The sequence below is a fragment of the Oncorhynchus kisutch genome, linkage group LG29 (assembly GCF_002021735.2).
Source record: "Oncorhynchus kisutch isolate 150728-3 linkage group LG29, Okis_V2, whole genome shotgun sequence".
Taxonomy (NCBI): Eukaryota; Metazoa; Chordata; class Actinopteri; order Salmoniformes; family Salmonidae; genus Oncorhynchus; species Oncorhynchus kisutch.
Window position 1 is genome coordinate 26,922,939 of NC_034202.2, and position 13,300 is coordinate 26,936,238.

The 13,300-nt window shown below is 40.9% G+C and overlaps 1 protein-coding gene across 2 annotated transcripts; it reads left to right on the plus strand.

The window, feature by feature from the left end:
- The first annotated feature begins 1,631 nt into the window (after positions 1-1,631).
- Positions 1,632-6,231, plus strand: LOC109874236 (steroid receptor RNA activator 1). 2 transcript variants are annotated; one of them, XM_020466065.2, is made up of 5 exons: positions 1,632-1,848; positions 2,294-2,422; positions 4,591-4,868; positions 5,104-5,212; positions 5,320-6,231. In XM_020466065.2, the coding sequence occupies exons 1-5, from the start codon at positions 1,818-1,820 to the stop codon at positions 5,391-5,393; spliced, it is 621 nt and encodes a 206-aa protein (XP_020321654.1). In that variant the 5' UTR covers positions 1,632-1,817; the 3' UTR covers positions 5,394-6,231. The 2 variants fall into 2 exon arrangements, with proteins under 2 accessions (XP_020321654.1, XP_020321653.1); XM_020466064.2 differs by having other exon boundaries at positions 1,635-1,848; positions 5,363-6,231.
- Positions 6,232-13,300: the final 7,069 nt, after the last annotated feature.

A 13,300-nucleotide genomic window follows, 5' to 3' on the forward strand; every position in this document is an offset into this window, starting at 1 on the left:
TGGATGCTACATATTGATGGCGAATGAGGTGAATTTCTCTCTGCTATATAAAGCACTTTGAGTACCTCAGTTGGTAGAAAAGAGCTATATAAATCCAATCAATATATTATTTGGATACGATCACATACACTGCCATTCAAAAGTTTGGGGTCACTTAGAAATGTCCTTAATGTCCATTAAAATAACACCAAATTGATCAGAAATACAGTCTAGACAAAAATGACTATTGTAGCTGGAAACGGCTGATTTTTAATAGAATATCTACATAGGCGTACAGAGGCCCATTATCAGCAACCATCACTCCTGTGTTCCAATGGCACGTTGTGTTAGCTAATCCAAGTTTGTCATTTTAAAAGGCTAATTGATCATTAGAAAACCATTTAGCAATTATATTAGCACAGCTGAAAACTGTTGTTCTGATTTAAAGAAGCAATAAAACTGGCCTTCTTTAAACTAGTTGAGTATCTGGAGCATCAGCATTTGTGGGTTTGATTACAGGCTCAAAATGGCCAGAAACAATGTCCTTTCTTCTGAAACTCGTCAGTCTATTCTTATTCTGAGAAATGAAGGCGAGAAATTGCCAAGAAACTGAAACTCTCGTACACCGCTGTTCACCAAATATCTGTCTAGTTTGAGAAACCGACGCCTCACAAGTCCTAAACTGGCAGCTTTATTAAATAGTACCAGAAAAACACCAGTCTCGTGAAGAGGCGTCCGGGATGCTGGCCTTCTAGGCAGAGCTACTCTCCAGTGTCTATGTTCTTCTGCCCATCTTAATCTTTTATTTTTATTGGCCAGTCTGAGTCTGATATGGCTTTTTCTTTGCAACTCTGCCTAGAAGGCCAGCATGTTGAGACTAGTGATTTGCGGGTAGTATTTAATGAAGCTGCCATTTGAGGACTTGTGAGGTGTCTATTTCTCAAACTAGACACTAATGTACTTGTCCTCTTGCTCAGTTGTGCACCGGGGCGTCCCACTCCTCTTTCTATTCTGGTTAGCGACAGTTTGTGGCTGTTCTGTGAAAGGAGTAGTACACAGCATTGTACGAGATCTTCAGTTTTTTGGCAATTTCTCGTATTTCTGATCAATTTGATGTTAATTCAATGGACAATTATTTTATATTTTCTTTAAAAAACAAGGGCATTTCTAATCGTCCCCAAACTTTTGAACGGTAGTGTGTCTTTCTATTATGTGTGGGAATACTTGGGAAGAGATTTCTGAAATTAAAACATCTTGGAGCTGATTTCCTGGTGTTTTTACAGTCTTATGTCAACAATGAAAAAATCTCTGAAAACTTGGACAAAATTCAAACCGCTGACCAATAGTTGCTGAATGTTTTCCCACCATCTAATATTGTAGCGTGAGGAAATCTAATTATGGGTTGTGCCGAATTATTCTAATTTTCTCAATAAATGTTTCTGTTCACAGAACTAGAATATGTTACAAACACAGTGCATTACGTTTTGTCGTTTTGCCAAAGTTGTAAAACAATTGCGTTGTTTAGATGGAGTGCAGGGTGGAATTGAGTTTGTGTACACGCGCACTTCACATAAGAGGCGTTCCCTAACGGAAATATGCAAATAAATGATACAACGCACCAATAGCCGTTGCCAACCTCATTTATTGTTCTGCTCACTATGCTTCATTTGCTCCCACTGTAACACACACAGACACAGATGAACTACCTTTGGTTAGTTATAAATATGTTGTATTATGTTCGACTCACCAACCGGATATGAGTTATGTCAATGTTTAACATCCTGTCCACGTGTCCGGGAAAACGAGTGGAGAGTTTATTTTATTTTGTGAAATAAGCAATGGAGGCTGAGGACCTTTACATCAAACCAGGTATTTTCTGTCCGATTGAATGCTTCTACTGTGTTAATTTATCTAGAATATGTAATTACATACATGTTGGTGGTATCAGTTTACTGCAACTCTACTATGGTGAGAACTTAGTTTGAAGGCATACTAGCAGAAGCAAGCTAGTTTGATAGTTAGTTAGCTAGCTAGCTAGCTAGCTAACAAAGTTGTAAAAACTTTTTGAATATGCTTTTGCCTTTACTTAATTAATGCTCTTCACCTTAGTTGTCTCCCCAGTGCTTTAGGGCATCTAGTTTGAGTATGACTACTGGTACATCACATTATGTTGGTGATGATTATAAGCAGTTTTGATCACGTGTATGACTGAATGTGTACTACAAGCTAACTGGTTAATGGTTGTTTCATCCATCTGTTCTCATATTCTGATAGGTCTTTTGAAATAAAACTCTCACTGGCTTTATTACCCAAGGTAACCAGGAGCGGGGCTGGAATGACCCTCCACAGTTTTCCTACGGTTTGCAGACAGCAGCACAAGGTGCACCCAAGAGGACCCCTCTCAACAAGAGAGTGCCCCCACCTCAACTCACTGGATCCCCCAGTACGTTCTCTAGACTGTCGGAATAGAAATGTATACATTCACACCTTGAACATGTTTAGAAATCCATTAATCTTTGAGAGTATCATGGTACTCTGCTGTCTACTCAGGGGCTGTGTGATTGTCTTTCTGATGTCTGGACTTTCCCTAGAATGTCAGAGGAGATGATGAATCATCCTGGTTCTATTTATCCACAGTAGTGGTGCGGGGTCCTCCGTTTGTTCACCTGCCCTCAATTGCCAACAACCCATCCGCAACCGCCCGACTATATGTGATAAAGTGAAAATCCCAACCCTAACTCTAGAATAGGCGCTATAGGCTACAGTCAGACTGCAGAACAATTTTTTGACATGGGGTGCAGGATTTTGTTTTGCCTGATTTTAGATACGTTTCTGGTTATAATTTCAGACATTTTGGTAGCTATTTGTTAGTCCATTTTTCTATAATTAGATGCATGTAGCTCCTCTTTTGTCATATGTTGCCCAAGAAGAGTAAATAAACCCTTGCTCAACAGAATGTCAAAGATCGATAGAATGAATGCTTCAATCTAGTTGACATTGGTTCAATTCTGTCATCTTTCACGGAGCAAAGATGTTTAGGGACTGGGTAGAAAATTCAATAAAGCAAAAACAAACAGGAAAGATTTTCTGTGCAAAATGTCCAAATGACATCAGTTTGACTGGTTGCAAGGAAAAAGAAAGCTGAAAACCACCCAAAGTGTTTCTGATAAGATTTCAGAATATTGCATGTTTTATGTGGTTGAAGTGCTATCAGCTATTATTATGCTTTGATGATGAAGACAGCACCTCTACAGTTCGTGTCTCTGAGCATTGCATTCTCTCAAGATGCAGAAATAAATCATATTTCTCCACTCTTGTTCCCAAGTCCCAATTTTGCCTACATTTGGTGTATAATTTTACACCAATAAATGCATAATTCTGCAGGAGTTATCATTAAGGCTGTAGCCCTACTCACATGGGACTAGTATTACTACAGAATGTTGGTTATGTATTTATTTCCCAGAATGTCTTATTTCAGAGGATGATTTGGATGGGATATGTTTTTTTTCAAACTGCCCTCTAAATCTACTTTTTTTATTTTATTTTTATGACAGTTGACGGAAGACTGGAAGTTTTTTTTTCTAGTTGTGATGCTATTTGAACAAGTCCAGGCAATAACAGGCTACACTGATAACTCAAGCTTGGTTCCCAAGTTTTTAAACCATACCAAATCATCATTGGAATAGTGTCGCCATAATATTTGAATTGAGGAAGTGTGATCGTAGTCATTATGATATTTTAGGCTATGGAGGAGAAAGTGAACGTGTTCTAAGCGTTTAGCTCCGTTGTATGCTGCTTTGCCATCTATTAACAGCAAGGGTAGGATCGTTGTTTTATGATGGCGATGTTCAATTCATTCGAACAAAAACTCATAGGGGTGACAGGGTAGCCTAGTGGTTAGTGTTGGACTAGTAATCGGAAGGTTGCAAGTTCAAATCCCCGAGCTGACATGGTACAAATCTGTTGTTCTGCCCCTGAACAGGCAGTTAACCCACGGTTCCTAGGCCGTCATTGAAAATAAGAATTTGTTCTTAAAACTGACTTGCCTGGTTAAACAAAGGTAAAAGAAAGAAAAGCATTCCCTGTGAAAGTTGATACATGTAGGCCCTTCATATGGCTATGTGCAGCACTTCGTTCAATTTATCCAATCAGTTATTGTTTTCTTGCTTAAACTGTGAGCTACACCTGTAAAACCCAGACATTTCTCTTAAAACACAGGGATGTCGATTCGCACAGGACTAGTGCGAATCGAGGTCTTTGGAGTTTGCCAAAAAACAGACGGTTATTCTGGTTAGTCAATGTACAAATGTAATTTTCCATTTAACCCATCTAAACAGTAGGCTACAGTTTCTTTGACATGCCATAGGCCTATTTGAAGTCCCGTCTTGTAACTGTCGAATTTGTATAGTGCCTCACAATCATCACACATAACAGCCGTCACTACTATCGTCCGCTTTTATCCCTTCACCAAATCTTTCCCAAACGTTACTTTTCTGTCCCTCTCTTCTCTTTATTTTCAACTCTCCTTTTGCAACTTTTGTCTTATTGAATTAAACCGCCCGCAGATATAACTGTGGCTTATGAGTCATACCACGCATCACTAATCCACAGGTCCGGTCCCAGGAACTTCTCCAACCTCAACAGTTCTGATGACTCCTCCTACCAACCCACTGGCACCTCCTCCATGTAGTATGAACACACCCCCTCGGCCATGTCAGGTTGCAGCCCCTCCTGTTAGTGGGGTGATGATGATGGCCACATCTCCACCACCTTGCCATGTGGTAGAGCACACAGAGTCTGCCAGTGACCAATCAGAAAGTGAGCCAGATGTCGACGACGTAGTTACTCTTCTCAACTGGGCACTGACAGCTTGTCGACACACAGTCAAAGTAAGAAGGATTTCTCTAGCTCTAGAATTCCCAGCCACAGTTGATACACCATTTACAAATAGCATTGTGTATGCAGTTCTGTCATTTCGGTTAACCCAAAACTAAAATCGAGTGTAATTTTTGTCAGATGTCATCTGGCCATGAGAAATGTGTAGCTCTTATTGTGTACAGGGTGAAATGACACTCACTGCTTTACCAACCAAAATGCTGAATGTTTGACATGTGCCCCTTGCAGAAACAGGTGTGTGACGATGTGGCGAAGCGCTTGAAGCTCTTTGAGGACATGTGGAGGTCTGGGAAGTTGTCACTTCCTGTTAGACGAAGAATGAATGGACTGGTGCAAGGTAGGAGAACCTGTTCACTTTGATAGATGTCATATTTCTGCTGAGGAAAAATACATGGGTCAATAAGCGGCTCACCCATTTAAATGAAATTTTTTTTTTTAAATTAGCCAAAAAGCATCTGTGCTGCTCCTGTCTTTATGCTCCTGTCAGAGTTGAAGAGCTGGAACTGGGACGCTGCTGATGAAGTCCATCGGGCTCTGATGGTTGACCATGTTAACGAGGTCAGTCAGTGGATGGTGGGGGTCAAACGTCTCATCGCTGAAACGCGCAACTTGAACTCAGATCTTCTGCACAGACAGGAGGTAGACCGGAGTCTAGACACCAGCAGCACCGCTAACTCCAACTAGATCAATAATTACACTTTTGGAACTTTTTTATTAGGTTATGGCATCATGAGGCCTCTCGGTCGTCCTTGTGAAAGCCGTTGAAATTCTTAACTTTTAGTCTAACTCTGTCTTTTGATTTTGACATGGGTTTCCTGTAGTTATGCAATATGCATTTATTTTGAATATATATATTTTTTAACATTCTATGAATTGCATTTGATCGCAGTGTCGATTGCTATTACCGAGATCCACCAATTCAGACAATACAAAGAGAGCTTTTATCTAAACATTTTTTATGGCGACATTGTTTACGTTTGGTAGTCTTTCCTTGTCGTGTCTTGTTTGATTTAAGTTGCTTATATCAAAGATGGCAGTAATACCATATTTATTTTGGCCATTCTCTGGTGTATAGTCTCCCTTGGACAGCCTTGTAAAAAGTATTTTTCTGGAGCTGGGACTAAGATCAATTTATTCATCCAATTGTACACGGTACTATGTATTATTCCTGATGCATGAGAAAACTGTCAAGTGTTAAGCTTTCAATGACCTGTCATCCCCCTGTGTGCTGTACATAATCATAAGAGCAATAACTACAATAACAATGTAAAAGCCATCATCTGCTTATGTTGGCAGTGGCATTGCACTTTAAGATGGACCATACATGAGACAAAATAAATCAGATTTGTGGTGAAAGTAGTCCTTGTTTTTGTTTTTTACATTTAGTTATATATCAGGTAAGTTAATGAATTTGATCACAGACTGTTATTTCTGTCTGTTCTGTAGTTAGACAATGAGGATGTTCCAGCTTTTCATACTGGTTGGTCTTCCTCCATAGAGACAGATGCCAGGAGAAGCCACAAACTCTCACCAATAGGTGGCGTTTTAGGCCTATTTATCACTGGTGACCGTGTTGAATGGAGCTAGGATTTCTAGAGAAACTTGGGCACTTTATGAGATGGGTGGAAACAAGATTTTCAGTTTTCATTTTATAGACATGAGGTGTGGCTTCGTTTTGACCATGTGAGATCTGTGACGACAACAACAACGTTGTTTATTGTTACTATGTGAGACTGTTTATTGTTGCTAAGTGAGAGTAATTCATGTGAACTCATTACGAATAATGTCATACATCTGAAAATTGCCCCAGTCGACATATGAAAGATTGGCGCATGTTTGTGAAAATAATATGTTGGAGTAAGGTCTGAATGTTTTAATCAAGTGGTAATTGAGCTTAAAGGAGGAGAGATTGCTGATTCAGATCTCCTGTGCTTTATCGGAGAGAGTGCGATTGCATGTTGGCAGGGTCGAGGTTTTGTTCAGTACAATCTGTGTTTACTGATTCCCAATACTGTATCTATGTGGTACTGAAGAACCTGATGTCTGGGTTGGGACTAATACTGTATCTCTGTGGTACTGAATAACCTGATGTCTGGGTTGGGACTAATACTGTATCTCTCTGTGGTACTGAATAACCTGATGCCTGGGTTGGGGTTAATACAGTATCTCTCTGTGGTACTGAAGAACCTGATGTCTGGGTTGGGGCTAATACTGTATCTCTCTGTGGTACTGAATAACCTGATGCCTGGGTTGGGGTTAATACAGTATCTCTCTGTGGTACTGAATAACCTGATGTCTGGGTTGGGACTAATACTGTATCTCTCTGTGGTACTGAATAACCTGATGTCTGGGTTGGGGTTAATACAGTATCTCTCTGTGGTACTGAATAACCTGATGCCTGGGTTGGGACTAATACTGTATCTCTCTGTGGTACTGAATAACCTGATGCCTGGGTTGGGGTTAATACAGTATCTCTCTGTGGTACTGAATAACCTGATGTCTGGGTTGGGACTAATACTGTATCTCTCTGTGGTACTGAATAACCTGATGCCTGGGTTGGGGTTAATACAGTATCTCTCTGTGGTACTGAATAACCTGATGTCTGGGTTGGGACTAATACTGTATCTCTCTGTGGTACTGAATAACCTGATGTCTGGGTTGGGACTAATACTGTATCTCTCTGTGGTACTGAATAACCTGATGTCTGGGTTGGGACTAATACTGTATCTCTCTGTGGTACTGAATAACCTGATGTCTGGGTTGGGACTAATACTGTATCTCTCTGTGGTACTGAATAACCTGATGTCTGGGTTGGGGTTAATACAGTATCTCTCTGGTACTGAAGAACCTGATGTCTGGGTTGGGGCTAATACTGTATCTCTCTGTGGTACTGAATAACCTGATGTCTGGGTTGGGACTAATACTGTATCTCTCTGTGGTACTGAATAACCTGATGTCTGGGTTGGGGTTAATACAGTATCTCTGTGCTATTGAAACAGGGATCGTGTTAACGCATGATTCTGCTAAAATAAAGAAAAAATATCTGCGTTTTGTAAATGCAGATACTAAAAATAAAAAATCTTATTGTAAATTCTGCTAGGCTACAAATTCTGAATGTAATAGGGCTAATTTTGTGCTTCGGTTGCACTTCTCCACTCGGATGAAATATCTTTGCTCTCCTCATTGGATCACTAGTGATGGGCATTCCGAGTCTTTTCAGTGAACCAGCTCATTTGGGTCCGTTCACTTAAAAAAAATGTGGGGGCTTATTTGGTTTAAAATCCTTACCATATGACTTAGAACCATGATTTGCAGAACCACCTAGAACCCATCTCCAATACAAAGCCCCAAAAGTAGGCTCCCATTGTGTCCGATGAAATCCATTTTTACCTGGGCAAATTATTAGATCACCTGTTTTTTGTTTTTGTTTTTTTACCGCGTTGTAAAACTGAGCGTGAACCAGAATGTATGCTCTCTCCCCACTAATTATTGTTTCTGCAGTGCGGATTCACCCTCTTAGAGAATCATTTTGTAACGTGTCTGCAGATAGTTGTTGTTTTGATCTTAAAAAGCAGTAGTAGCAATATGCATATCTGGGAGCCAAATGAACAGCTCTTTCACTAATGCGTTTCGGTTCCCGACGTTCACCAAAAAGATCTGTTCAAAAAGAGCCGTTCGTTCGCGAACGACCCATCAGCCAGCATTTTGACTGATGTGTAGGCTACTTTTCTACTGTGCGTTCCTCCTGGGTAGCTTTTCTCCTGTAGCAAACTAAAATGTAAGATTATCTTCAACCAAAACATTATGAAATGTAGCTAGCTACATTCTTTTTTTTTTTATGGTAAACATTTGAAATATGATAGCCAAGCATCGTTTTAGAAAAACATATCTTGCTTTTAACATTGTAAGCTAATTTACTTGTGGTTGCCAGCCAAATAGCGTTGCACTTCTGTTGTCATTGATGAAAAGATTTTCTGCCAAATATGTTGCACTAATGTTTATTTATTATTTTTTTATTTTTATTTTTACCTTTATTTAACCAGGTAGGCAAGTTGAGAACAAGTTCTCATTTACAATTGCGACCTGGCCAAGATAAAGCAAAGCAGTTCGACAGATAAAACGACACAGAGTTACACATGGAGTAAAAACAAACATACAGTCAATAATGCAGTATAAACAAGTCTATATACAATGTGAGCAAATGAGGTGAGAAGGGAGGTAAAGGCAAAAAAGGCCATGATGGCAAAGTAAATACAATATAGCAAGTAAAATACTGGAATGGTAGTTTTGCAATGGAAGAATGTGCAAAGTAGAAATAAAAAAATTATGGGGTGCAAAGGAGCAAAATAAATAAATAAATAAAAATTAAATACAGTTGGGAAAGAGGTAGTTGTTTGGGCTAAATTATAGGTGGGCTATGTACAGGTGCAGTAATCTGTGAGCTGCTCTGACAGTTGGTGCTTAAAGCTAGTGAGGGAGATAAGTGTTTCCAGTTTCAGAGATTTTTGTAGTTCGTTCCAGTCATTGGCAGCAGAGAACTGGAAGGAGAGGCGGCCAAAGAAAGAATTGGTTTTGGGGGTGACTAGAGAGATATACCTGCTGGAGCGTGTGCTACAGGTGGGAGATGCTATGGTGACCAGCGAGCTGAGATAAGGGGGGACTTTACCTAGCAGGGTCTTGTAGATGACATGGAGCCAGTGGGTTTGGCGACGAGTATGAAGCGAGGGCCAGCCAACGAGAGCGTACAGGTCGCAATGGTGGGTAGTATATGGGGCTTTGGTGATAAAACGGATTGCACTGTGATAGACTGCATCCAATTTGTTGAGTAAGGTATTGGAGGCTATTTTGTAAATGACATCGCCAAAGTCGAGGATTGGTAGGATGGTCAGTTTTACAAGGGTATGTTTGGCAGCATGAGTGAAGGATGCTTTGTTGCGAAATAGGAAGCCAATTCTAGATTTAACTTTGGATTGGAGATGTTTGATATGGGTCTGGAAGGAGAGTTTACAGTCTAACCAGACACCTAAGTATTTGTAGTTGTCCACGTATTCTAAGTCAGAGCCGTCCAGAGTAGTGATGTTGGACAGGCGGGTAGGTGCAGGTAGCGATCGGTTGAAGAGCATGCATTTAGTTTTACTTGTATTTAAGAGCAATTGGAGGCCACGGAAGGAGAGTTGTATGGCATTGAAGCTTGCCTGGAGGGTTGTTAACACAGTGTCCAAAGAAGGGCCGGAAGTATACAGAATGGTGTCGTCTGCGTAGAGGTGGATCAGGGACTCACCAGCAGCAAGAGCGACCTCATTGATGTATACAGAGAAGAGAGTCGGTCCAAGAATTGAACCCTGTGGCACCCCCATAGAGACTGCCAGAGGTCCGGACAGCAGACCCTCCGATTTGACACACTGAACTCTATCAGAGAAGTAGTTGGTGAACCAGGCGAGGCAATCATTTGAGAAACCAAGGCTGTCGAGTCTGCCGATGAGGATATGGTGATTGACAGAGTCGAAAGCCTTGGCCAGATCAATGAATACGGCTGCACAGTAATGTTTCTTATCGATGGCGGTTAAGATATCGTTTAGGACCTTGAGCGTGGCTGAGGTGCACCCATGACCAGCTCTGAAACCGGATTGCATAGCAGAGAAGGTATGGTGAGATTCGAAATGGTCGGTAATCTGTTTGTTGACTTGGCTTTCGAAGACCTTAGAAAGGCACGGTAGGATAGATATAGGTCTATAGCAGTTTGGGTCAAGAGTGTCCCCCCCTTTGAAGAGGGGGATGACCGCAGCTGCTTTCCAATCTTTGGGAATCTCAGACGACACGAAAGAGAGGTTGAACAGGCTAGTAATAGGGGTGGCAACAATTTCGGCAGATAATTTTAGAAAGAAAGGGTCCAGATTGTCTAGCCCGGCTGATTTGTAGGGGTCCAGATTTTGCAGCTCTTTCAGAACATCAGCTGAATGGATTTGGGAGAAGGAGAAATGGGGAAGGCTTGGGCGAGTTGCTGTTGGGGGTGCAGTGCTGTTGTCCGGGGTAGGAGTAGCCAGGTGGAAAGCATGGCCAGCCGTAGAAAAATGCTTATTGAAATTCTCAATTATGGTGGATTTATCAGTGGTGACAGTGTTTCCTATCTTCAGTGCAGTGGGCAGCTGGGAGGAGGTGTTCTTATTCTCCATGGACTTTACAGTGTCCCAGAACTTTTTTGAGTTAGTGTTGCAGGAATGTATTTATTTTGTGTGAAGAAAAGGTATAGTTGCACACCCCTACCTGCTCCCCCTCTTCCCCTCCTGCTCCCACCCCCCAATGGACATTTATCATTGTTACAGGTGTAAATATGTACACCTCAACACATTCGAGAAGAGGGTACGACAACTCCTCTTCCCCCTCAGGAGACTGAAAAGATTTGGCATGCACCCTAAGATCCTGAAAAAGCACCATCAAGAGTGGCTGCATCACTGCTTGGTATGGCAACTGCTCGGCATCTGACCACAAGGTGATACAGAGGGTAGTGCGCACGGCGCAACACTGGGGCCGAACTCCCTGCCATCTAGGACCTCTATATCAGGCGGTGTCAGAGGAAGGCCCTAAAAATGGTCAAAGTCTCCAGCCACCCAAGTCAAAGACTGTTCTCTCTGCTGCCACACGGCAAGTGGTACGGAGTCAGGGACCAAAAGGCACCTGAAAAGTTTCTGACCTCAAGACTGCTGAACAGTTGATCAAATGGCCACCTGGACAATTTACATTGACCCCCTTGATTATTTATTAAATAATCTTACTTGTTTGTTGTTGTGTTATTTCGTTTTATTTTTTAATTGAGTAAATATTTGTCTTTTTAACTTTGCGTTGTTGGGAATGGACTCGTAAGTAAGCATTTCACTGTAAAGTCTACACCTGTTGTATTGAATGCATTCAATGCGTTTTATTTTATTTTATTTTGATCTATTATAATTCATATTGTATTTTTTATTATTGCTTCAATCACTTCGCTTTTTGACCTGCACTGTTGGAGCTCGGAGTTGAAGGATTTCACTGTATCCTGCTATTAAATCTGCGACCCTGTTCGTGTGATGACTAAACTCATCTAGTCTAATAAACAATGGTGTCTGGTGTACTGTAGTAAACTCTGTTGTAGGCTAATCATGGAAGGTTGGACATACAACAGCTCTGCCAGCCACTGTCGTCACAAGGCCTTGTGTCAAAACCACTCCCCTGTCATTATTTATTTGGTGAGAACATTGACATAAAAAGTATTGGGAAGCAAACTTAAATTTAATGAAAGGAATGTGCATTTATAGTGTTCATTTCAACACCTACTGCATAGTCTACAGTGCAACCAGCCACACTGTGGAGGTTGAGAAATGATCTTGTGTTATTACACACATCACACCATGCCAGGGCATCAGCACTCCTTAAATCCTGAGTGTCTGGCTGTTGTATCGGATGTTTTCTCATCCAAGCAATGGTGTATTGAATTGTGAAATGCCTTTCATGGATTAGTTCTTACATTTCCTGATTCATCTCCAGATTACTGGTAGGTGGTTGTTTTCATTCCACAAAGTCAACATTCCAAAATCCTGGTCAAAGTGAAAGTATTAACATTATCTGACGCAGTTACACCTATAAAAACAGTTTCATGTTCGAGTTAACTGATGCTATTTCTTTGTATCTTGCCCAGATCTTAGTTTGGTCTCCATGGTTTGTGTGTGGAGGAGTCTAGTTTACCGCCACCTACAGTACACAATCAACTGTTGTAAAGTTTCCCCGTTAGCTCCTGAGAAAAGGCTAATCTTTTTTGTTTGTTCATCAACAGTTATTTTTGTTAAATTTGTTTATCAACCATTTTGTTTGCACCGTTACTTGTAGAGGAAGGTCCAGTAGGTCATACAGTGCATTCTGAAAGTATTCAGACCCCTTGAATTTCCCCACATTTGTTATGTTACAGCCTTATTTGCAAGAAATCCTGAGCAATCTACACACAATACCCCATAATGACAACACAATACCCCATAATGACATCACAATACCCTATAATGACAACACAATACCCCATAATGACAAAGCGAAAACACCCCTTTTTAGAAAGTTTTTCTAATGGTTTAAAAATGTAAAACAGTATTCAGACCCTTTTGCTATGAGACTCAAATTTGAGCCATACTGTTTCCATTGGAGTCCACCTGTGATAAATTCAATTGATTGGACATGATTTGGAAAGGGACACACCTGTATATATAAGGTCCCACTGTTGACAGTGCATGTCAGAGCAAAAACCAAGCCATGAGATTGAGGGAATTGTCTGTAGAGCGCCAAGACAAGATTGTGATCTGGGGAAGGGTACCAAAACATTTGAAGGTCTTCAAGAACACAGTCATTCTTAAATGGAAGAAGTTTGGAGCCACCAAAATTCTTCCTAGAGCTGGCTGCCCTGCCA